This window comes from Ailuropoda melanoleuca, chromosome 10 (assembly GCF_002007445.2).
Source record: "Ailuropoda melanoleuca isolate Jingjing chromosome 10, ASM200744v2, whole genome shotgun sequence".
Taxonomy (NCBI): domain Eukaryota; kingdom Metazoa; phylum Chordata; class Mammalia; order Carnivora; family Ursidae; genus Ailuropoda; species Ailuropoda melanoleuca.
In genome coordinates, this window is record NC_048227.1 from 38,229,202 (window position 1) to 38,254,669 (window position 25,468).

Here is a 25,468-nt window from a genome sequence, read left to right on the forward strand (position 1 = left end):
GCCTGGCACTTGGCTAGCCACAACCAGAGGCTTTCGTGGATATAAAACGCAGCCTGGCAATCAGAGCTGAATTACGTTTACTGTACAAAGAAAGGAAAACCGTCCAAAACGAGCCCAGGAATGGTGTGTCAGACAGCAGCGAAGGGTAGTGTTGATAAAGTGAACGTAGGACGTAGGACTGTCCACGTCCTCAAAACAAAGTCTGTGACTGGGTTCAAAGTCCAAAAACGCCCCCCACCCCCCCGCGGGCAAAGACAGGATGGGTGTGGCCTCCCCTGCCTGACCCTGCTGAGGCCAGGCCTGTCAGGGACCCCAGGCGCCCCCCACGCGCAGGCCGTGCCCCCGCCCTGCCTCCCACACACACAGCGAGAGTCCCAGAGCCCAGGGCGGGGCCGTGAGGAGGAGGGAGAGCTGAGCACCAGAGAGACCGTGCAGGTCGCCAAGCAGCGGCAGGAGGCGGCCAGGCCTCCTGCTCGGGGCTGGCTGCTGGCTTCTCCAGGAGAGGCTCAGGGTCCACGGCTGGGACCGGTCCAGGCAGCGTCACTAAGAGATGTGTCTGAACGGTTTTGGCGACGTGCGACCATGAGGGCGACACCAGAGGAGCAGGGGTCACACCCGAGTCCAGCGAACAGAAGCTGGTGAGAACAGGGTCCAGGTGCCCGGAGACAGGCGGGTCGGGGTACACCCCCAGAGCACCCCGCAGCCCCACGGGGCGTCTCCTGCATCTCTTCCTCAGAGAGACGGGAATGTCACGGGGTCCCACCCTACCTCCTCTGGGGAACCGAGCCCTCGCCCCCAGCCCTGAGCCCATCCGAGACTCGCAAGATGTTGTCCAGGAAGGCTGGCGGGAGCCCAGGAAGCTGCGGCCACACCACGCAGACTGCCGGGGGCCACGGCTGCCACCCAGCCATCTCAGGGCGCCCACCGACCCCCGTGTTCGCAAAGGCTGGCGGAGGCAGCCACAGGCCTGAGCACACCACCCACCCCTGGCCCCTGCACAGCCCACCCACCGCATGAAGTGTCCACGAATTCAAAGCTTGAAGCCCTGACCAGGATTCCTCCCCATCTTTGCCTCAAATCCCCTCCCTCTCCAAATGTCCCAAAGCCTGACCCCACCGCTGACAGGGGCTCAGCATGTGGCTGCGTCGAGGCTGCCCTGCCTGTCCTTTAAAAATGTACAAAACGGTGAACATCTTCCATATAAATAAGAAAGGGAGCCAGGCCTCCCGGGTCCTCAGAGACAACCCCCTTGAGGCTGGGGCCAGGCCGAGCCGTCATCTGGGCGTTTCCCAACCGCACCGCACTCTGGGGTCCCAGGCTTGCTCCCCGAGACCCCCGCAGCTCTCTCCGGTCCCACGGAACTTGTGTGGCTGAGACCACTGCCTGCGCCGTGCACCCCCATGCTTCCCAGGAGGCGGCGTGGCCAAAGCCTTCCCTGCACACGGCGCCAGGCCCAGCACCCGGCCAGAAGCGTTCCTGCAGCACAAGCCCTCCCAGAGTGCACTGGACAGGGTGGCGCCCAGCCTGCCCGCTAGGAGATCTTGCAGTTGCTCCTTGAGCAGTTCTGGGGCGGGCTCTGGGGAGGGCGGATGGACTTGGACCTCTTGAGGCTGTTGCCCTTGTTGCTGCTGCCCCCTGCCCCGCTGGCCAGCGAGTAGGAGCGCCCGTGCATCATGACGGCGTTCATGCCGTTGGCCATTGAGAAGGACTTGAGATGGCTCTTGATGGTGACGGGCAGTGGGAGCTTGTCGATGAGGTGCACGGGGGTGCAGGAGACAATGGCCCGACAGCAGAGGTCCTGCAGGCTGAACACTACAGACGGGGTCAGACCGTGGGGGTGGGGGGAGGGAGAGGTCAGACTGTGGGGAGTGGAGAGGACTGCCAAGCCCTCAGGGTTCCCCTACCCTGGACGCCCACCACTCCACCCCAGCTGCCAATGTCCTGGGAGCTCTGCTCTGGGGCCTGGCAGGAGACGGAGGCTTCCAGCCACCCTGGCCCTTCTGGCAGCTCTGGTGGGACGGGGCTCAGGTTGAGGGACAGGGAAGCACACAGCCAGGACCTTTATGGGTCAGCTCTAGGACGGGAGGCTTAGAAGCCACTCCCTTTTCACTCCGGGGCAAAGTCCACAGAACTGCCTTCCAGCACGGAGGTGCAGACGGGGCGTCCTGCCCGGTCCCCTCCCGGAACACCAGGACCCCACACAGAGCTAGCTTAGCCAGCATGGCCGCCAAGGTGCCAGGGAAGCAGCTGAGGAGACCCAGCTTCCCCCGCAACCCAGGAGGCAGGCCCGAGTGGGCTGCCGGGGGCCCAGTCCGTTTCCGTTTTCTGTGGCAGCCCCTTACCTCGGTTGGGCCTCCAAATCTTCTCCATGCCATGCCTCATGAGCACGATGCGGGACAGCTCGGTGAAGGACTCGATGACATTGAAGTTGCACAGTGGGCTGACCTCAAAGAAGGTCATGCCGTTCTTCTCCGCGTAGGCGCGCGCCTGCTCTGTTGGAACTTGCCGCTTGAAGGCCAGGTGCAGCCGGTTCCCAACCAGGATCCGGGGGACCCCCGGCGCATGCTTGAGGGGGCACAGGACTCAGCAGAGGCACAAACATGGGACACCTCCCCCTTGGCACTGTGTCCCAGGCGCCAAAGTAGGCAGGGCCCTCACGGTCCATTCCGGTCATCGAGGGCTATGGGGACACAGAGCTGGGGCCATGGGGGGGGGCAGCAAATCGGACCTCCAAGGCTTCCTGCTGGGCATGGGAGGGCATACACCTGGAAAGGGTGACCCTGAAGGGTGATCTGTGGTGCACACCTACCTCATCGATCTCCTTGATCCACCGGTCGATGCCGTCAAAGGACCAGCGGTTGGTGATGTCATAGACCAGGAGGATCCCCTGCGAGGGAGACATGGGCGTCGAGAGGCCAGGGGCCACCTGGATGGAAGGGGTCCTGTTCCGGGCACAGTGCCCGGTGCGACCAAGCACCGCTCCCTCCCAGCACAGGTGGGGCCAGGGACACTCGGCTCCAGCCACATGGCTTTCGAGTAGATAGTATGGGTCACTCAACACATGGCAATGTGGGAAATGCATGGCTCTGAGACTCTGTCACGTGTCAGAGGTGCGCACAGTCTGGGCAGCTCTGGGTCCATCTCCTCACTGAGGCCAGGCCTGTGTGGCCCAGATGCCCTCGGTGTGGGGTGATGGCAACGGGGGATCTCGTGGGCTCAATGCGGTCCTCTCCCTAACTTGGGGACATGGCTGGGACAACTGGCATTTTTTTCACCTCTTTGTTCCAAACACACTGGAAGCATTAACCACCTGTGATCCTTTAAAAATCACTCAGGTAAGACAGGCGGTGTATGCCCGTCTACAGGGTCAGGCACGCCCTGCGGACAAGCCGGGCAGGCAGCCAGCAGCCCGGTCTGCGACACTCTGTCCGACAGTGTGCTGGCTCTGCCTGGGGCGCCCGGGGGCTGAGCGGAGGGGGCTCTGTGCTCCAACCCAAACTTGCAGAGCAGGACACCAGTCACTCCAGCAGGCCCCCAGCAGCCGGGCAGAAGATTCGCTACCAGGACTTTCCTGCCACATCCCTCAGAGACCAATTAGTAGAAGCTCAGCTCTGGGCTGTCTGCACCAGTGTGGCTCTCCCGTCCTCCCTGCCCTAGGTATCGCAGGGACCTGTCACATGCCTCAGAAAGGTGACCACCAAGCAGGTGCAGCGGCGGACCCCTGCCTGTCTCTGCCCCTACGCGCCAGGCTGAAGCAGGCTCAGGACCCACCCCATCCTGTCCCACCAAGGCTCCGTTCACCTGTGTCTGTCACACACAGGGACGATGAAGCTGAGATCAAAGAAACAGGGCATCGCCCTCCATCTCAAAATGAGCCTTTCCCCTCAAAACTGTCCTTCCAATTCTGCAAGACTAAAGGGTAGCCCCTAAGTCTTGTAAGCACAAAGGCCAAAATCCCACTGTCTGGCCGGAAAGCCTCAAGCAGAGCCGCGCACAGCCACCTGCCGACTGGGGAGGGACACTCGCTGGGGAGGAAGAGCCAGGCCTGGAGGGAGAGCCTTCGCGACAGATGGGCACAGACCCACGTGACGTCAAGGGCTAAGACGACAGCAGTTTCGGGAGCACTGGAGTGTAAGAGTGGCAGGACCCTCGAGAGGCTGGGTGTGAACGCTGCTGTCTGGGGCACAGGGAACAAAGCCTCCAGCCGGTGTGCAGTGAGAGCCATGCCGCTGACCCTCCAACCTGGGAACGCCCCTTCTAGAAACAAGCGAGGGTGTTCCCGTCAGAACTACGCCTGCACGTGCAGTCCCAGGACTGAGGAGTAAGTGAAGCTATGGACAAGGCACGGCGATGACCCACCCAGAAGTGCACGTGGGCATGCGGCAGACTGTGGGAGACACCAACACACAACTCACAGAGCAAGTCTCCGTGCACAGCCACATGCTGGAAGGCTGGGCAGGGACTCACGTTCTGCCGGCTCACCAGCGTGAGGCTGAGGCACTCAAGCCAGTGGGCGGAGGCTCCTTTCTTGGGCTCAGGGATCAGCTGTACCCCTCAGCCGTGGGGGAATCCCTGGCTGTCCCTCCCAAAGGCCGACGACCACCACCCTTCTGGGGCTGCCCCAGTCTGGTGTTTGACAGAGGACCCCACACACACCCATCACGGGGAGGAAGGACACACAGTGGGTCACACTGTGCTGTGGGCAGCAGGGACCAAAAACGATCATGGACGTGGCAGAGAAGGACAGGTGGGATGAAGCACAGGCAGGACAGCGGAGAAACCAAGGCAAAGCTCTTCATTACCGCAATACCCCAGGGGTTCCAGGGTCAGCTGTGAGGTCCAAAGGAGGAGGAGCAAATACATTCTCACTACATTCTATTTCTGTAACCAATGGAAGTCATACGTGCTCAGACTTTTTAAAAGAGTGGGTACTCCAGGGTAGAAACAGAATGCCTCCCATTTCTCCAGGAATAACCGGTTACTGTCTTATTCCGGACATAGACAGGGTCACGGTGCACGCTGCCCCGCCCCCACCCAGGATCCCTGCCCCACAGCAGCCAGCAGCCATGCCAGGCGCATCAGGTAGGGCCGCTGTTGGCGCTCAGGTCATGTCACCGAATTTAACCACCAACACCTGCGAAGAGCCCCGAGCACCGGAAGATAAAATCCCTACACGTGGAACTGCAGGGCCCAGGGGGTGGTGCCCTTATTCTAACAAAGTTATTTCTACTGGTTTAGGAGGGCACACACGTGTGCAGGGGGCGGGGAGGGGCAGAGGGAGAGACTCTCCAGCAGGCTCTGCACTGAGCGTGGGATCCCACGACCCTGAGATCACGACCGGAGCTGAAACCAAGAGTTGGACGCTCCACTAATTGAGCCCCCCAAGCGCCCCAAAGTTATTGTTTCTGAGCTACAGCTTCTCCCACAAAAGAGGCACAGCTTTTAAGTAAGAACAGTTTGATGAGTTTGGACAAACGAACATAGCTGTGCCACCACCACCCCAAGGATCACAGGTGCCTTTCTCATGGACCTAACTTTTGCACAGGTAATGCATTTTGTATTGTAAAGTTCCTAAGGATCAAAAAGGTTCCAGTGAAAGCCTCTGCCTATGCCCCCACAAGGAGCACTGAAAATGGGGAACAGCTATCAAACAGCTCCTGGCCCACATGCCCACCCACCTGGGCAGTGACGGGCGGCATGCTGGGGCCCCCATCAGCACTCACTCTATGGTAATTGCGAGCCCTGGACCATTTTCCACAGGAAACCCCTTTCCATGAAAATGAACTGAACCCTCTCTAACCAGACCAGTGCCTAGCCGTGCTCCGCTAGGGCTAATCCAGCTGACACCAAAGCCTCCACGAAACACAACCTCCCCTGCCCCCAGCTCCCTCCTTACACTGAGCCCAGGGGACCCCAGGGGACCCCAGCGAGCGGTGCCAGCCTCCCAGGGACAGGAGTGGCCACCTCAGACCCCAGCAACAGCAAACATGGGCCATGGAAAGAAAGCACTCATGGCAAGAGCCCCAAGACCGCACTGTTGTGGGGCAGGTGAGTGCAGCCAGCGGCTGGCCAGGGGCTTCTGTGACCCGGGCCCTTAGGGACCTGCAAGGCCTTTCTCTGGTCTTAGGTGAGGGTAGGAGAGTGACAGGAAACACAAAACTCAAGTAGAGGCCCCACTATCCTGGGTTCCATCCGCTGCAAAACCAGGGGGGTGCCACCCCACAGACGCCCTGCACCTGTTCACTGCCACCGCCAGATGGGATGGGGGCAGGACAGGGGCCTGCTGCCACTCACCCAGGCCTGAGATCGACCACGGGCTCCTCCAGCCCCAGAACCGGCAAAGCAAAAGCACAGCCGATCCACAGCTGGCCGGGCCGGATGCTCTGGAGAACACCGGCACGCTAACGCTACTCGCTTCCCCAAATCGGATTACCCGGCAAACGTGCAGGCTGGTTCTGTGCTTCCTTTCGTGGTCCTCAGGTGGCTGCTCGGAAATGCGTGTCTGTGGCCTGTCCCATGCTGACACTCAGAGCAGACGGGGCAGCTGAGGCCAGGGGCCCACTATCATCACATGCAAGGGAGCCAGCCCCAGCTCTCCAGTTTTCCTTTGAGTACAAAAGTCATGTGTTTATCGTAGCAAAACTAGGAGATACTCAAACGCAAAAGGAGCACCACAGAGCTCACCCCAGGGTGCGGTGACAACGAACACCACCATTCACAACGTCGCATCTTGTGCGCATGTAATCACGCATGCAGTCCCCTCTGTAAATAAGAGGGGTCCGCGGACCTTGTGCCTGAGCTCTCCCCACGCTCTCCTGAAGGGCACTGGGGGCAGCAGGGAGTTCCTGTTACTTATCCTCACCCCTGGTGCTGACAAATGCCCCAAAGCGGCACCCCACGCCCCGAGGTCTTTCTGTCGTTCGTCACAGAGGATCCGCTGCCCCCTGTGTAACTGCCAGTCACACACCACCTCTGCAGGGCGCCTGACACAGGGGCGAGGGCGGGAAGCCTGTGCACAGGTGACATCACCAAGCCAGCAGCTGCACGAGCACGGCTCACACCTCTGTGCCCAGCCTGGGGGTCCTCCACTCCAGCCTCAGCAGAGAGCAGACGAAGGCCCCTTCAGGGTCTTCCTCCCTGTACGCAAGCTGGAGGGGCTCCCACTCAGGAAGGCCCTGGAGGAAGGGCCGGGTTGGGTGTTCCTGTCGACGCCTGCTTGGACTCAGTCTGACTGTCCCAGACCAAACTCCCCTCCGGCTTCCCCGGTGCCATAGAGCAGAAAGAGCAGCACAGGTGTGGGGGGGCTTGCTGGGCACCCCTCACTGCTCACAAAACACGCCCGTGGGGCTCCTCCCGGGCCCCAGCCAGTCCCCCGGAGCCCGCGACCCTGCGGCACACAGCAGGTCTGACTTCAGGGGTCTCCTCGGCAACTCCAGAAGCCTGGGGAGGGCACGGGCTGCCCTGCGGCACAGACAAGACCGGTCTTTCGTCCAGACCGCTCAAAGCTTACACCGCAGTGAGAGTCAACAGCAGATCTGTGCACGCAGCTACCGTCCCTTCCCTTTCCAGCCTCCAACCACACTCAGATCCAGTCGGCACGCAAGCCCAGAGGACGCAGACAGAAACGAGCGGGTGCCCACGCCCCTCTGAGGACCCAAGGCAGCCCCTTCCCTGGAGGCTCCAAGGCTCAGGCTCCACCATCCTAATCAGGGATCCAGGTCAGCCCACCCCGGAGCCCCCAGCCCTGAGACGGTCCTGGGAGGCAGGGAAGTCTCCTCTTCTTCCCGGGGAACTGGGTGGCCCAGTGGTGTCTGTGAGGGTCTCGTCACCCCTCCTCTGGCACCTCTGACAGCAGGAGCCAGGGGAGCCGATGGGCACAGAGGGCACCGTAGCTTAGACTCCTAGTGGAAGCCTGGTGTTCAGATGTCAAACTTGGCTTAGGAAGAATCACGCACGTGGGGTCTGACAGCACTGCAGCGGGAGGTCATCCTGGAGAGTGGCCCGGGCACGGTTGCTGGGCTTACCTGCGCGCCCCTGGAGTAGGACCTGAAGATGGTGCAGAATCTGCCTTGGCCCGAGGTGTCCCTGAAACACAGGGGTCGGGGCACAGCCCATGGGACCCCAGCGTGCACAGCGTGACCCCTGTGAGGTGCCGACCCCCGCCCCCTCCCACTGCACAGCTCACCCTGGGAGACGAGGGCCTGTGTGCCTTGGAACCTTACCCTGCTGGCCTGGAGAACCCCATTCTCGTGGGGGTTCTCGCCACCTGCTGAGGGTCTGAAAAATGCCCCTTCGTGCGCAGCCCCGTGAAGAGCAAGGGCGGAGGGGCCACGGTCACGGTGGCAATAAGTGTTCACGGGCCAAAGGGAGCTGGGCTCTAGTAGATCAAACAGCCCAGACTTCTGCTTTCTACATCACAGGGACACGGTCTGTGCACACGGCTGCTCCAGGGAGCGTCAACAGGACGCCGTCCCGTCTGAGGACCCCTGACTCGCCTCGGGCATCGCGCCGTGACACTGAGGTGCTGCAGCCCCTGCCCCGGGCACCTCGTCCTACGGGGCCTGACTCACCAGAGCTCCAGCTTGACCCGCCGTCCATCCAGCAGGATGGTGGTCGTCTTATAGTCGATTCCTGGAAGGAAGCAGAGGGCAGCTGCAGGCGACGTGTGCGGACAGGCCCACCATGACCCACCTCGCCAGGGCAGAGGGCCATGCCACCCCCACCCGGAGCCTTCCTGTGGCTCCAGCCCAAGCAACCCGAGCCGCCCATCCTGGTGTCGCCGCAAGAGCCTGTGCTGGGTGCTGACAGCCACGGGATGGAGGGAGGGAGGCTCGTCTTGGTGCTGACCTATTTCGCCTGGGTCCCGACATCGACCTCCCAGAGGCTAAGCGTGTCTGCGTTCTAGGGTTCACCATAGCCCCCAGGAACTGACGAGTGGAGCGTGCTGGCAGCATGATGAAGGGTCAAGTAACCTCTAAAATGCCATCTCTCTGGAGAGCTCTCTGCAGACCCACGTCTGCCCTAGCTTCAGTTTTTATTTACTCTTTCATGGGACACAGTCAGTCCGAGAGAGGTTCGTAGGAACAGGGCCACTCAACTTACACATAACATCTTCAAGTGGTCTGTGGGCCATTCAGAAACTTCCCACAAGCTATGTCTTCCATGCTCCATTCCTAAGTCTTAAAAATCTCACCAGTTTCTTTACTTTTTATAACACTTGCTCCAAGAGGGCTTGAAAATGGGCTTTTTTTTAAGGTTTATTTTTTATTTTTATTTTAAGATTTTATCTCTTTAATTGAGAGAGTGAGAGAGCGTCAGCGGGCGGAGGGACAGGGAGAGGGAGACAGAACCTCAGAGTCTATGCTGAGTGCGGAGCCTGACACGGTTCGATCTCACAACCCTGAGATCACGATCTGAGCAGAAACCAAGAGTCGGATGCTCAACTGACTGAACCACCCAGGCATCCTGTTTTTTTAAGATTTTATTTATTTATTTGACAGAGAGAGAGAGAGAGAGAGAGAGAGGGAGGGAGCCCTAGTGGGGGAGAGGGGCAGAGGGAAAAGCAGACTCCTCACTGAGCTGAGAGCCCAACGAGGGGCTCGATCCCAGGACCCCAGGATCATGACCCGAGCCGAAGACAGATGCTTAACTGACTAAGCCACCCAGGTGGTGCCCTCCCCCATTCTTTTTTCTAGAGCAATCTCTACACTCAACATGGGGCTCAAACCCACAGCCGTGAGATCAAGAGTCACACGCTGCACCGACTGAACCCACCAGATGCCCCCAAAACGGGCATTTTTAATGCAGGTGTCATTCACACACCATGTCATGTGCACATGGCACTCCCCCCACCCTGGTACCAGGGCCTCTACCCTCAATGTCCTTCTGCCTGGCCCACTCCCCACTGCGCGTGAAAACCTGGCTCCCATGCATCAAAGGACATTAACAGAATGAAAATGGAACCAACGAAACAGGAGAAAATACTTGTAAATCACATATGTGATAAGAGACTGATATCCACAGGGGTGCCTGGGTGGCGCAGTCGTTGGGCGTCTGCCTTTGGCTCGGGGCGTGATCCTGGAGTCCTGGGATCGAGCCCCACGTCAGGCTCCTCCACCGGGAGCCTGCTTCTTCCTCTCCCACTCCCCCTGCTTGTGTTCCCTCTCTCGCTGGCTGTCTCTCTCTCTCTGTCAAATAAATGGATAAAATCTTAAAAAAAAAAAAAAGAGATTGATATCCACGACACAGAAAGAAATGCTACAACTCAATAACAAAAAACAACCCAATTAAAAAATGGGTAAAAGGCTTGAACAGACATTTCTCCAAAGAGGATACACAAATGACCAATACGCACACAGACAGGTGCTCAACCCCACTCATCATCAGGGAAACGCAAATCAAACCGCAATGAGATGTCACTGCACACCGTTTAGATGGTTATTATATAAAGGTGCTGGCGAGGGTGTGGAGAAGCCGGAGCCCGCGTGCACCGCGGTGGGGGTGGCGAAGGGTGCAGGCACATGGAAAACAGTCTGGGGGCTCCTCAAAAAAGCAAACACAGAATTACTATGTGACGCAGAAATTCCACTTCTGGGTTTACAACCAAAGAAGTAAAAGCAAGGAATCAACTACAGATGTATTTGCACACGCACACTCACAGCAGCACCATTCACAACAGCCAGAAGCTGGACGCAGCTTGTGTGTCCATCGGCAGACGAAGGGTAAAGTGTGGTCTGTCATGCAGCGGACCCGTATCCAGCCTTAACGGGGAGCACACGCCAGCACGTGCCACGCCAGGGGTGGGCCTTGAGGGCGCGTGCCGCGCCAGGGGTGGGCCTTGAGGACGCGGCGCTCAGGCAGAGAAGCCTGTCGCAGGAAGACAAACACGGCAGGATTCCACTTCTCGAGGCCCCTCGCGCAGTCAGATCCCTGGAGACAGCAGGGAGATGGAGGTCACAGGGGCTGGGGGCGGGCGGGGAGTCAGCGTTTCACGGGGACGGAGCTTCAGTTTGGGAAGATGGACAGCGGTCGTGGTCCCACAACAGCGCGAATGTGCTGAAGGCCCCTGAGCTGGCCCCTGACGGTGGTGACGGTGGCAGACTTTATATTATGTGTGTTTTACCACAGTTAAAAGAAAAGGGAGAGAGGACTCTCTTGCACGTATTCTCAAGTGAAAGAAACACTCCTTGGGAAGAAGCAAACTCAGGCCTGTCCCCACCGTCTTTCCTCTGCACCTGCCCTTCCCCCCACCCCCCAACTCTTGTCCGCTCCAGGACCCGAGGTCCTGGCTGGGAGCTCCTGTAATTCTATCAAACACGAAGCACAGATCTGGCCCAGCACTTGCCTCCTTTTGGTCCTGGCTCCATTGCTTCTGCGAGACGGAAATGGTGGTGACCAGAAAGGCTGTGGATGTGGACGCTCACGGTCTGGGCAACATCTCCTCTAGGTGGCCGATTGGGCCAGGAGGCTCCGGCCTAGGGGATGGGACACTCCCCAGGACCTCTCCAAGGCTCCCCACGAAAAGGGCAGCCAGGCTGGCAAGTCACCTCGAGGTGACTCCCAAGGCCCCGCTGGGAGCAGCAGGGAGGAGGGCGTGCCCAGGAAAGGCCCAGGAGACGGGGTGCTGCGGGGTGCCTCACTGGTCTGTCTGCCCACGCTCCACCACACGCATCCCGACAGCGCTCTGACTTTGGTCTGGAGGCTCCGCTCTCCAGCGGCTACGGTAAACGCCCTGCCAAGCACACAGGACGCAGATGAGCCCTCGGAGCCGGGAGCTGTACCGAGGAGGGGGGCTGCTCTGCTTCCAGCCTCTCCTACTCTGCAGCCCACCCGGCTGGGTCCAAGGTCTCCCCGGAGCACAGGGTTCTCAGGGAAGGCCGCAGAGGAGAGCTCAGAAGCGGCAGGGAGCCATGTCCCCGCCCCAGCCTGGTCAGGAGCCCCCAGCTCCCACGGAAGGCTGAGCAGCCCATGTGAGGGGACTGAGGAAAGTGCACAGCAGGGCCCAGCTGCGGACAGCCTGGCAGCCGGCCAAGAGCTCCCGACAGGGCGGAGAGCCCCAGGCTGACAGGTTTACGTGGGCACCAAAATTCCAAATACATCCTTTATGCCTACCCTGCCCCTCATCCCCACCTCCCAAATCTGGACAAAAACGTAGAGTATACTTTAGGAAGTCTTAGGAAATATAGACCAACAAGTCCAGAGAGAGAGGCATGCCTGTAGGAAAGCCGACTCTCCCCCCATAAACAAGGACGCACGTCCACCAAACGTCACTGCTCCATCGGCTCTGACAAGTCTTGGGTCTCAAGATCTGTTGCTGCAGAGCTGCAGTCACCCCCCCCGCCCCCCCCCGACAGTCCATCGACATCGAGCACCTCTGTGGAAAACTGTCGGCGACACTGGACATCGTGGACAGCACGGGCACGACCACAGAAGGGTCAGCTGGCGGAAGCTCGGATGACCACCTGGGGGCCCGACGCACAAGGTGACAGGAGCAGCTCATACTGGGTGACGAAGTCTCAAGGCCCAGGAGTGGGAACGCTCTCTGGACAGACACAGGGCACCGGGAGGCCAGCGGCGGCCAGCGGCAGCTGACCAGAGCCCAGGTGCCGTTCTGATCCCTGATCCTTCTCACGTGACCTTCTTTCCTCTGAAAGCTTGTGAAGCGTGTTGTTTGCCCAGTGTTCTGGGGGGTCTTCCCTGTCTGTGCAGGCGCCCGGGGCCCTTTCGGCTACTGCAGCTCTCCCCCCCTCCACCACTCAGCCGACGTGTCCCACATCCTGGTCACACCGTGTTCTCTCATCTCTGCGCTTCTGTTCCGTATTCTGGGAGCTGTCTTCAACTTTACCATTCTCCTCTGATGCTTTAGAAAGTTCTGCTGCTCTTTCTACCTTAATTTCTAAACGCTCCTTGCGGCCCTTGGAGCGCTCTTCTCGAGTAACACCCTGCTCCTCACTGTTGGACGCGGCACCTCTCTGCATCTCAGGCAGTGCCACTAGACTGCGGGGTGCCCAGGTGTCTTTCCTCACACCACCCCTCCGAGACCCCAAGGAGCCGCAGCAAGTTCAGATGACTCTGCTCCAGTGGGGCTCACCATGGAGCTGCCAGGCACCTCGGGCTGTAGGGCGGCCCCTCATCTTCGCCTGGGGGCTGTTCCTGCCAAAAGCTGGCAGCTGCTTCTGGGCAGCCCGGGAGCACGACCTGAGCAGCAGCGGAAGGCCGGCCGGGGCCCTCCACCGCACCCACTTCTCCCAGGGAGCAGACCTCCCGCATCCCTGCTCGGCCCTCGCCCTCGCTTCTGTCCCAGAGGAGGCGGGGGTACAGGATCCCTGCCGGCGCCTCACAGCCCGGCTTCAGGCCCCTGCGCTTAGTCCCCACAGCGGTACCTGCGTCCCGCACAGTCAGCCTCCCTCACCTGATGGAGGCACGGTTCCTAAGAACATCTTTTCTAGTGTGTTACTGGGTTTCTCAAGGGAGTGGCAACTCACTCGACACAAATTACTGTTCAGGTTTCCACCTTACACCAGGCACTGCTTCGGGAACCAAGGGGCTCGTGTCACTGCCAGCTGTCCCACACCTGCACCCAGACCAAAAGCTGCAGAGGGTCCCTGTGAGGGGACACGTGCCGTTGTCACAGACTCAGGATACACAGGCCAGGCACCCCAGGTGAACTGCCGTGCACGCGACCCACGGAGTAGTCCTGAGTCCCACCAACAGCCCCCAGCCGGCAGGTATTTGTCCAGGTGAAGCACGTGCGGACCTCGCTCTGCACAAAGACCCATCCTGCACAAGGCGCAAGCCCCCGCACACCACACTTGGCAGGGTGCCACCACCGCGTGAATCACAGGTATCCTGCTGGTTCAGAATTTCACCAAAAGTTCTTCACCATTTTGGGAAAAAAATCCCCTCCCCCATAGAAACATGCGCCAGGTACACGTCTCCTCGTCACCTTGTCGGCGTCTAGCACGACCGTACCCACGCACAGACGCTTTAGGACCCACTGTCGCAGACACACTGTATGTCCCCGTGCGTGTTTTAGCTGCGCACGCAGATCTCTGCGCACAGATGGCACAGAGGACCTGCGAATGGAACTCACTGCTTCAGCACAGGGAATGCTGCAAAGTGCTGGTCCCAGAGGGCCTGATGCCGCTGAGGACAGCACCTGCCAACAGTGCCCGGACGCCACGTCCCGGCACCACAGCCCAGGCAGGGAGCCGGCCCCAGGAGAACACCGACAGAGGCTGGAGGAACAGGAACGCTGTAATTACCGGCTGCTGGCTGGTGTTCTTGGAAGAGATGGGTCAGAGACGGGAGGTGGAGGGGGGGGAACGGTACAGAAAAGGTCATTTACGTTTCAACTCTCCGGAATGCCTGTTTTTGACAGTCACCCCCTTCCTAGTGGTTTGGGGGGTGTTCACCGAGGCACCCCTCTTGCTTGCAGAGACCCACTTCAGCAGGACCCGTGAGCAGAGCTGCAGCATGCACAGGAGAAAGGCTAGGCACTGCCCTCCATCTCCCCTGGCCTCTCACAGTCGGGAGTGGCCAACCTGTCAAAGATGACCCGGTGCGACGGCCACTCTGCTGGCCGGAGTGGAGGTGTGGTGGTGTCCCCTCAGGGGTCAGCAGACGGACAGGCTAGGAGTCACACTCCTCTCTGCTCCCTCCTTCAGAGCTTCACCAGGGCTCACACGCCTGTCAGCACAGCCTCAGGACCACCGATCTCCAAGAAAACCCACCCTCACTAGGAATGACACGGTGCTTGGAGGGGCGGGGGCGGACACGCAGAAGCGCCAGATAGCTTCAGCTGTCTGCCCGGTCGGCTTGATTTGGTGTGTAAATCGAGACTGTCGGGTCAGTTTTCCACCGCTCAGAATGAAGACCACTGCACACAACCTGGCTGACCTCTGTGCCTGGGGGGGCTCAGTCGGTGAAGCGTCTGCCTTCGGCTAGGTCGTGATTCCAGGTCCTGGGACTGAGTCCCGCATCGGGCTCCCTGCTCAGCAGGAAGCCTGCTTCTCCCTCTGCCGCTCCCCTGCCCTCTGTGCGCCTGCGCGCACTCTCTCTAATTAATAAATAAAATCTTTAAAAAAAGAAAAAAAGGATTCTTTCTGTTCCAGCCCACACTGGATTGCAGCCCAAGAGAGACCCGGAGGCCTTGTGAGGACCCAGCTATGCTGTGACTGGGTTTCTGACCCGCAGAAACTTCTGGTAAGTGGGTACAGCTTTAAGCCCCTTAGTTTGAGGTAATTTCCTAGTCAGCTCGGGGCTGCTGCGCCAAAATACCATCAAGTGGTGGTTTACAAGCAACAGAGGCTTACTGCTCACGGCTCAGGAGGCTGGACGTGGGAGACAAGGTGCACGCAGAGTCAGTGCGCGGTGACCGCCTGTCTCCTGGCTCACCCACAGCCAGAGGGGCCAGGCAGCTTTCTGGGTCTCTTTGACAAGGGCACTGATCCCATTCCCGAGGCTGATCAGGTGTGAAGATGTGAATCCTGGCAGACACAAACATTCAGCCCAAAGCAAGAAGACAGACCGGAAGTATCTACCAGAAATGCGCAAACACACACCTCCGACCCGTCACCAAAAAGCTACCCAAACCAAAACAACACAAAGAACGTTTCATGACAGTGTGGTGGGCACAATAACGCCCCCAACCCGCCCCTGGAGATGTCCTCCCCCTAATCCCTGGAATCTGTCAACCCGCATCCTGCAAGCCGAAGAGACTTTGCAGGTGTGACTGGGGCAATGGGCCTTGAGAGGGAGAGGGTCCTGGCTTATCTGGGTGGGCCTCAGCTCATCAGGAATCCTTAAAGATGCGGACTCTTTCCTAGCCGAGTCAAAGACGAGATGGAAGGAGGAGAGACTCAAAGCCTGGAAGGGCCTGACCGGGCTTTGAAGACAGAAAAGGGAAGGTGGGTGAGGCATGTGGGTGGTCTCTAGAAGCTGGGGCGGCCCCGGTTCACAGTCAGCAGAGGCACGGGGGGCCTGCAAAGGCCGAGACCCGGCGGAAAGGAGCGCCCAACCACTCGTAACTGTAAGAGCACGTAGGTGTTACTGCAGGAACAGGGAAGGAGGCCGCCGTGGGAAAGGAACGGGAGGTTATCTACCGCAGCACTAGTAACAGACTGGTACAAAATAGAGCCCGCCCACTGGGGGTAGTTAAGCAACAGAAGGTGACCCCTAGGACAGAAGGCTGTCCCAAAGAAACAGGATAAAAAGAAAGTGAACCGACTCTCACACACCGCCCCTTAGGGCAGTTCAAAAACCATGTGGTGGTGCCGGCTAAGCCGGGACACACCTTAAACTCGGCATACCCCACTCCTCAGCGTACCCCCCACAGAAACACACACATACAGACACCAAACACAAGTATGAGAATTTTCGTAGGAACGCTATTCAGAAAAGACCCAAACGTGGAAACTTTCCAGAAGCCCACGTGCAGAACAGATAAGGCATTGCAGCCGCACAGACGGAGAGCCACCCAGCACCCAGGAGGGAGCCATGAACACAGAACCACACAACCACACGGCCGCACCGGACGGAAAACGGAGTGTGTGACTCCACTTCCAGGAAAACTCGAGAAATACAAATTAGCCTGGGACAGAAACACCAGCGGCTGCCAAGTCTGGGAGCAGACAGGCCGGTCTGCTAGGAGCATGGGGGCTGAGGGTGGAGGTGGTTTCTCTGGTGTGCACACCCATCAACACTTTGGAACTGCAAACTTTAAATGGATCTGGGCTCTCGGCACTCAAATTATACTCAAAAGAGCTGATTAAAAAGAAAACTAGGCAGGGGCGCCTGGGTGGCTCAGTCGGAGAAGCGTCTGCCTTCGGCTCAGATCATGACCCCAGGGTCCCGGGATCAAGTCCCGCATCAGGCTCCCTGCTCAGCGGGGAGCCTGCTTCTCCCTCTTCCCCTCCCCCTCCCCTTGCTTGCGATGGCTCACTCTTTCTCAAATGAATCTTAAAAAAAAAAAGAAAGAAAGAAAAGAAAAAAAAAGGCTGACAACATCAAACATTGGCCTAGATGTAAAGCAACTGGAACACACATCCTGCTGGTGGGAATTCTGAAGGACAGAGGACTTTAGAACACAGCTGGGCAATTTCGCGCGAACTAAGCGCGCGTGCACGCACACACACGGCCCAGCAACCCCACTGCTAGAGGCACATGCACACAGGACTCGTGAGTTAGGAATGTGTCTTCATGCCACTAAATCATACACCCACAAATGGTCAACATAACATGAATATTTACCAGAAAACTAAATTTCAAGTTTTATTTATTTAAGTCATCTCCACACCCAACATGGGGCTCAAACGCATGACCCTGAGATAAAGAGTCACATGTTCCTCTGACTGAGCCGGCCAGGGGCCCCCACAAAAATAAAATTATTAAAAAACTTTGAAGATTTGTACAAGAATGTTCATACCAGCATTCTTCACAATAGCCCAAATCGGGAAATGGCCAGTGACCAGAACCGCACTGACAGGTGAATGCATAAACAAATTGGGGTATTTGTGTGCAAAGGGACGCTACTTGGGAACAGACAGATGGCTATGGTGCGTGCCCCACATGAGTGAGTTTCACACACATCCTGCCAAGTGACACACACCAACAGCACAAGAGACCATCTTGCAGGACTCCATTTACAGGAAGTTCTGGAGAGGCAAAAGTAACCTTAGAGTGACAGGAAGCAGACCCGTGGGGACTGGGGTCTGGGGGCCGGACTTCCAAGAGCCATGACAGAACTTTTAGGGGGAAATGGAAACAATCCACATCCTGATTAAGGCAGTGGTTATATAGGTATGTGCCTGTCAAAACTCATTGAACTCTACACTCATCATATGTAAATTATATCTCAATAAAATTCATTTAAAAAAAGGAAACCCACAGGATATTGACCTGCACGGCGTTTACATCGATAGGTCTTTTAACCATGGGGGGTCTGAATACAGATGGGAGCTGGATGCGAACACCTGTCCCCTAGCATGCTGAGCGCACAGACGTGGTGGGAAGAAGGAGGCTCCACGAGCTCCCGTCCTTCTCCAGGCCAGGGTCTGCCCCCACAGGTACACGTAAGTCTGTCGCTGAGGAAAGAAGGGCGGGCGCCTGCTGAAGGACGGAAACGGAAGCAGAAGTTACCTAATAAATTTCAAAATGCCTTTCTACATACACTAGCACGCTGGGTTTCAGGAGGAGCTCTAGGGCAGTTTGTGGACAGTCTCCTGAATAAACCAGACCAGACCAGAGCAAAAGCTTTCATGAAAAGCAGGCCCACTCTGCGTACAAAACTTGGCAAAATACACAACACTTAACATAAAAAAAAAACACAAAAGTTACTCATAACCCCAAAATTCAGAGATACCCACCGTTAATGTTTTCGTGTGCCTCACTGCCCAATGCTTTCATTTCACACACTCGTACACGATGTTGTTAGACTATGCCTGCTTAACGAGGTATCAGAGCCTCCCTCGTGTCATCGGACACTCACTTTTCCTCCAAACCACTGTTTTTAACGGCTACATAATATCCCACCCTATGAATATACCGTATTTCCCTTCCAGACCCTTGGGGGTTTCAGGCTTTTCATTTCTATTATTAAAAAAGAAAAGAGAAAGAGAAAAAGATAAAGAACCCTTGACTGTCTTTGTTGTGTCCCCTACTATCCCGGGAAAGACACCTACCTAATTCCTCAGGTTCTGGGTAGTACGCAGTGCTGACCCCTTGCAGTGCGACCCACTCCCACACACTCTTCGTGCCGAGCGTCCCCAGATTTACTCCATCACGCACTTACAGGTGGACATTCCACCCCAAAAGTTAAACATCTTTCCATCTATTTTTCTTTAGAATCCCCTCTCTGGGGGCGCCTGGGTGGCTCAGTCATTAAGCGTCTGCCTTCAGCTCAGGGCGTGATCCCGGTGTTATGGGATCGAGCCCCACATCAGGCTCCTCCGCTGGGAGCCTGCTTCTTCCTCTCCCACTCCCCCTGCTTGTGTTCCCTCTCTCGCTGGCTCTATTTCTGTCAAATAAATAAATAAAATCTTAAAAAAAANCTTAAAAAAAAAAAAAAAAAAACAATCCCCTCTCTGAGGACTCTGTGTGGCTGTGGCCCACTGACAAAATGGAGGAAAATCCTCCTAAAAATGATACGACCACCAAGCTGTCCTCACTCACCGAGGGATCTAGTCACTGCTGCACTGCTGGACCCAAATCAAATCACTGCCAGCCCCACGGACCGAGACAGCTGCGTGTGTGAAGGCGCCCGGGACCTCTGGCTCCCACGGGAGACCCAGGTCAGACGAGTACAGCAGCTTCCGTAGGCTGATGAGGGGCCTGAAATCTGTGCTCAGGGACAAAGGTCCTCCCTGTCCAAGCCGCACCCAGTGGAAAACCAGACTCAGCTCCTGACATCTTCCAGCCAACATCAGACCCAGGAAGGACCAGACCACCCTGTGAGAGGTCACGACGTTCCTGCAGTCACTCAAGGCTGTGCAAAGGGTTTCAAGTCTGGATAATATCACTTAATCCACTAGCCATCCTCGCAGACCTGATTACCAGGCACTCACCCTATCCTGGCTGCCCGGGAAGGTGCAGACTGGCAACAACCCGGCTTGCGACCGCAGAAACTACTAGATGGCGCGCAGACCCGTCTCCATCACAGCACTGCTACGGATCTGGGAGGCAGAGCGCTTTGTTCGGACCCACCCAGGTGGATTCCTGGGCTCATGGACGTGTGTTTATGACCTGGCCAAGATCTCTGTCCAGGGCCCAGGGCCCACACTAACTCACGTGCCCAGAGGTCTGACACCTGGATGTCTGTACTCTGACACTTCTCAAAATCGGTGAAGTCCCTGCCTGCTTCCAGGATTCAGGCCTTCTTCCATTCTCTGTTCTTGCTCGGGATGCTGGCCTCCTGACACCAGGCCCTCTGCACTCCTTCTTAGTTAGACCTCTTAACCTTCCCTCCCTCCTCACAATCCTGGAGTCCTGTCTTTCCAAGCACCACCCCCCCATCCCGCACAAATCATGCCCCCCTCATGTATTCCAGCCAAAGGGCCAAACCCCTCTGCTCCATAAACGCCAAGCACCTTGAAGGGCCAAAGCTCGTCCAGTCGTGTCCTCGGGTCCTTTCCACACCCACTGGTGCCAAGTTTACCTGGCCACCTCTGTCCCCCTGTCCCTCCCCCACCCTCTGAAGGACGCATGCCCACAGTCAGCGAGGCACTCAGTACTCCAGTCTTGGCAGAAGAAAACCACACACTGTGGACATAAGACTTAGCCGGTCATTACCAGGCCTACAGGAGCACAACCACAGTGAGCAAACCTCGTTATACCTCATGCTCGCTTGTATTTACTCTCATTCCCAAAGGATTTAAGGGGCCCATGTCCCCCCACCCTAACGGTGACCTCCATACACCCAGTCTTCCCAGTCTCCCACTCAGCCTCCTTCCCCTGCGTGCCCAGGGCAACAAACTCAGCCCCGTGGGCCACCTTGCTCCAAACCAGGGCGCTGGGCGCGGAGACCTTATCCAACTTTCTCCAGATGGCGGATGGCAACACGCTGACCCATGCGGCCCCAGACTCCACAACACCCACACCAGGTGCTGCCCGCTCCCCAGGCCGGGCTACAGCTCCACCCTCTGCCTCCTCTTCGTCATCCTCCCTGGCCACGGGCCCCAGACCAGGTACAATTCAGATACAACAGGAGGTGAAGTGCCCGAAAGACCCTTCCCACCAACTTCCTTGGCTCCCTGTTGGGGTCTCCTTCCTGAAACACACTTCTGTTTACTTCCTCAACCAAGCCACACTCTTGCTGATGGGAACGTGACACAGCAATGTCCCGGTGACAGCACAGCCCTGCAAGACAGGCCAGCTCTGCACTGCCCTGTGCCGGCCACTGAGGCTTGTGTTCTCTCACCTGCCTAAGCTGATGGAAACTGCTGAAGGTGGGGGAAAAATTTAAAATTTAAACTATTCTACCCACTTACCTTAGGACAACCTAGGCAAGGAAGGCCATGCCAGCTCAAATGACCAACCAGCCTCATTAGCTTCCTCCGAAGCCCATTCCCAAGGCTGCGCCTCCCTGCCTGCCACCCTGCCAGGATGGGGTAGCTGATCTTTACCCCGCACACACACCAGGTGAGTGCCTCTGGCCAAGGGGAGCTAGGAATCCCAGCCCTGCACAGACAGGTGTATGTGTGGCACTTTGTGGTCTTCTGGAAACTTCTCTAGAAACTGGTGGTTTGCTGTCCTGGTTAGCAGCTGACCCTGGAAGCTGTCGGGGCTCTGCTCTGATGGTCTCAGCCAGGACTGAGGCCAGCAGGGCTGGAACAGCTCAGTGAAGGGAGAACAAATGGGCCTCAGTGACTGTCCCAGGCCCCAGAGCAGAGGGAGGAGGCAGCCCCAGGACCGGGAAGGGTCTGTGGTGAGAAGGGGGTCACCCGTCCCAAGCAGCACCAGGTGCCCAGCAGCCAGACTCTGACTGACAAAGCCTGGAGAAAAGCGTCAACCAGGACCTCAGTGACCAACTGCCCAGGCCCAGGGGAATAGGGTCGGGCAGCCGGTGCCTGGGGAGACAATGGGTGCCAGGCCCTGTGCTGCCTATGGCAGCTGCACTCTCAGCTTGCCTGAGCCTCGGCTCCTCATCTGCCGAATGGGACGATGACGGTGCCTCCGCCCGGGTGGAAAGACCACTGGGGGAGCCCACGCTGTGACCATGCTGGGCACACAATATACTCCGGGCCAACGCCCCTCTTTGGAACCTGGCATCTGACAGAAGAAAGGCAAATCCCGGTAAATTGCCCAGAAAAATGGGCAGAGTGCAGACACAGCACCAAACACACACAAAGGAAGACAAGGGACGACGAAGGGTTAGGGACGACGAAGGGTTGTGCGGTGAGCCAGTGGCCAACACCGGGTTTCCGGCAACACCGAGACGCTGCACAGGGGCTGCTCTTCGTTGAGGACGCACACCAGTTAACGCCTCCTGGGCACACCTCTCACACCAGCTCTGGGGACAAAGGAGCGGTGAGACCCACAGGCATGCTGTCAAGAGCGCCATCCGGACTCAGGAGAACAGCGTGCTGGGGCACCTAGAGACGCAGCCTCTCCTTGGTTGGCACTGAGGAGAGAGACCAATCTCCAGCCAAGTGAGAAGACATGCTCAGAACCGTCCAGTGACAAACTGTGGAGTTAGGGGACATGGTGAGCTCCAGCCAGCCATCGGCTGCAGCAGTGGGCTGCACCCACGCTCTGGAGTGCCCCCCCCGGGGCATGGCAGGCATTGTTTGGTCCCACAAACGCCAAGAGCCAGCAGGCGCCACACACTTGCAGCAGACCTCATGCTTGCCTGGCTTCGTCCACACCCAGCACAAACACCACGCTCTTCCTACCTTCCCAGCCCGCCCCCCCCGCCCCGGTCCGCGGCTCAAAGTACACTCAGCACCTCCGGAGGAGCAGAGAGAGAGGGATGGATTTGTGTCCACTCTTGGTGGGCACCAAGGTGCAGAGCACGTAGCCGCCCTCCAGGTTCACTACCCTTAGAAAAGTGGGAACAGGCCTACACACCGCAGCAGGGCACTTCCTGGGCTCCTGGGTTTACCAGCATGCTGCCTTGGGGCCCAGCCACCCAGTGCAGAGTCAGACCTGGGGGTGCACAGGAGCACAAGCTGCTCGCAGAGCACCAGCATCTCCTTCCTGCCGGCTCTCACGACCACGACTCCTTGACACGTACGCTCTGGAGTAACTGCCCCGCGGACGGCCCAGGTAGAACCCTAGGCAAAGTGTTCTGCGGTCTCCCCAAGAGAGCAGATGCCTCCTCTGAAACCACTGCTGTGCATTCAGACGAGAGAGAACTCAGACCTCCTGGAAGGAAGGGTTCCAGATCTACAGAGACCTAGGAACATGGTGCAGGTGAGCATTACCAGACACCCAGGGCCTGCTGCAGGATCCCGGGGCGTGGCGGGGGGGGCACACTATCACATATGGCTGTCACTGATTCAGGTCCCAGCACTAGAAAAGGCCATTTTGATGACTCACGTGTTTGCAAAGCTGGGAAGAATGATGTGCACTCATGTACCTGTCTGAAGAACGAGCTAGACAAGACTTCAATGCAGGTAAGTAATCAGGTTGGCCCAAGGAAAGGAGTTTGATTACACGTCCTTCACCAAGTGGGGATTTCCCTGCCATGGGTCATCTGCTCCTGCTGAGAGGAACCGTGCAATTTTAGGCAGAAAACAAGCCTGGGAACATGCTGAGGGCTTTTAACAATGAAGAGTGAAAAGAAACACATGCATATCCTTTGTAAGAGAATCAGAAATTTAAAAATTCCTGAACGTTGTTAACTCCTACAGAGAACAAATCCACATGATGGGGAATCCTGAGAACCCGCTGCTCCAGAGCTTCCCAAACCCTCCAGAGTCTCCCTCAGGAAGCCTTCAGAGGAGCAGAAACAAGTACGCTCACACCTACCAACTCCCCCCTCCCGCTGCCCCCCCAATACAGAGCCCCGGTCACACCACCACTCCTCATGTTGCACACATCTTAACCGCAAGGACCCTCAACACAGGCTGGCACTTTGCCTTTTCCACTCGATGCTGGGAGTGATGGGAGGGACCTGGGAGTGCTCCTTTCCTCACCACGCCTGGCAGATGGCCCTCGCACTGGACCAGCTCACTGTGAGTCTCTGACAGGTCACCATGTTCTATTCAATACCGCCCTAGTTCAGTCAACATGTCACAGGAACTGTGGAACCACACGGCCTGACAGAGGGTACAGGGGGTGGGTCCCACCTCTCCAACCAGTGGCTCTGTGTACCCTGAGAGCTCGCTGCACCCAAGTGGAGTACCTGACGGTGAGGCTGAGCTGACCCTCGGAAGTACGGATCAACAACATTCCAGGAAACCACTGCTGCCCTGGACAAGGCCCAGCCTTCTCACACTCTTCTAAACACGCACCACCAGCCTCCCAGGAGTGGGGCTGCAGGAAGCAGTGCTACCACTGGAAAAGCAACTCGACCACTCAGTGACTCTGAAAGGACACCTCTGCCATCACTGAAACCGATGAAGGGGCCCCCAGTGGAGCCTCAGCTAAAGACAAATCCAGGGCCCCCCCTTTCTTGCCCACTGAGCTGTCTCCTCTGAGGTGGGGCTGAGAGCACAAGCTTTAGGAGGGGGAACCGTGTAAATCCAGCACAGCTGCCTACGGCTCACGCCGTTCCAGCAGGAAGGGCATCTCGCCAGTGCAGGTGATCCAACAACCTTGACAAGTCCTAAAATGAAAGGGTCGGAGAAGTGACGTCCACACACTGTCAGCTGCCTATAGGCAACAACTTAGCCAACAGCAAAGGCTCAGAGCCAGTCAGACAGGACTGACAAGAGTCCAAGAAACAAAGTAACAAAGGGTGTGGACAACAAAGACCTGAAGAAGTAAAATTAGATGAAGGTCCTTGCAAAGACTGCATGCTGACATGCTATCAGCAGATTTCCTGGTTCCCCTCAAAAAAACCTCCATGTGGCCTGGAACAAGGTCCCCACCACAGAGGAGGTACTGACCACACTGATCCCTGAGCACGTTAGCTGTTTTGTCTTCGTTGTTGTTTTTACGTGAAAGATGTAAATTGACGGGAGCTGAGACGAGTGCTGGTGATGTGTACTAGCTGTCTACTTTCACCACGCAACAGAAAATGGAGGGGTGGGCATCTCCTTCCAGCACAAGGTGTCGGTTCCCTGAGCACCGAGTAACCGTCTCAGGGGGACAGCCTGCCTCTGAGGAACCCCCTGTGCACACACAGGCCACACGGTCAAGGGAAAACCCTGGCCATACCTGGCACAGCTGGACTGCACAGAACCCGCAGCGGTGCGGCCCCCACCGCCGGATGCTCCCCCCAGGTACATCCTTCCCTGGCCCCGGAACATCCCCACTTCCACGCACCCTCTAGGGGTGCTGTCCCTCCGGGGCTGGGATGGCGGTGCCCACTGCCACCACGCCGCTCTGCTCTGATGGACCCAGAGGCCCACCGCCAAGCCATTCGCCTCGTCCAAGGCCTCCGGCGGACCCGGCCAGTGCCAAGCGGACTGCGAGCTCGGATCCGGCGGCCCACCCCCCGCCCAACACACACCCCGGGGCTCGGGCTGAGCAAGAACCCGCCCTGCCAACTGCCACAGGCCTGCCGGCTGCAGGGGGTGCGGGTGCGCCCCCGCCGCCCTTACCGTTGCTGTAGGCGTACGGGGACTCGGCCGCGCCGTCCTGCAGGCTCTCCAGGATCTCGCCCTTGCCCACGTCGCTGTCGCCCACCAGCAGGAACTTGAGCAGGTAGTCGTAGCTCTTGACCGGGCTGCCCTGCGTCCCCATCCTCTCACGCGCGCGCGGGCCTCGCCCGCATGCCCACGGCGCCCGCCGCGGGAGCAGGGCGGGGAGGAGGCCTCGGACCGACCTGCGGGCCCGGGGCGCGGGTGAGCGGGGCCGGCCGCCG

At 58.0% G+C, this 25,468-nt stretch overlaps 1 protein-coding gene across 2 annotated transcripts in view; it reads right to left on the reverse strand.

The window, feature by feature from the left end:
• Window positions 1–60: 60 nt before the first annotated feature.
• Window positions 61–25,468, reverse strand: part of RAB40C (RAB40C, member RAS oncogene family) — a 26,096-nt gene continuing 688 nt past the window's right edge. The window contains exons 1-6 of one of the 2 annotated variants that reach the window (XM_002920163.3): window positions 25,206–25,462; window positions 8,571–8,631; window positions 8,025–8,085; window positions 2,810–2,887; window positions 2,343–2,565; window positions 61–1,812 (exon numbers count right to left, since the gene is read on the reverse strand). In XM_002920163.3, the coding sequence (XP_002920209.1) occupies window positions 1,532–1,812; window positions 2,343–2,565; window positions 2,810–2,887; window positions 8,025–8,085; window positions 8,571–8,631; window positions 25,206–25,347 (846 nt within the window). In that variant the 5' untranslated portion in view covers window positions 25,348–25,462 and the 3' untranslated portion in view covers window positions 61–1,531. Of the gene's footprint in view, window positions 1,813–2,342; window positions 2,566–2,809; window positions 2,888–8,024; window positions 8,086–8,570; window positions 8,632–25,205; window positions 25,463–25,468 lie in introns of those variants that run through there. The other variant, XM_034670727.1, reaches the window with a different exon arrangement.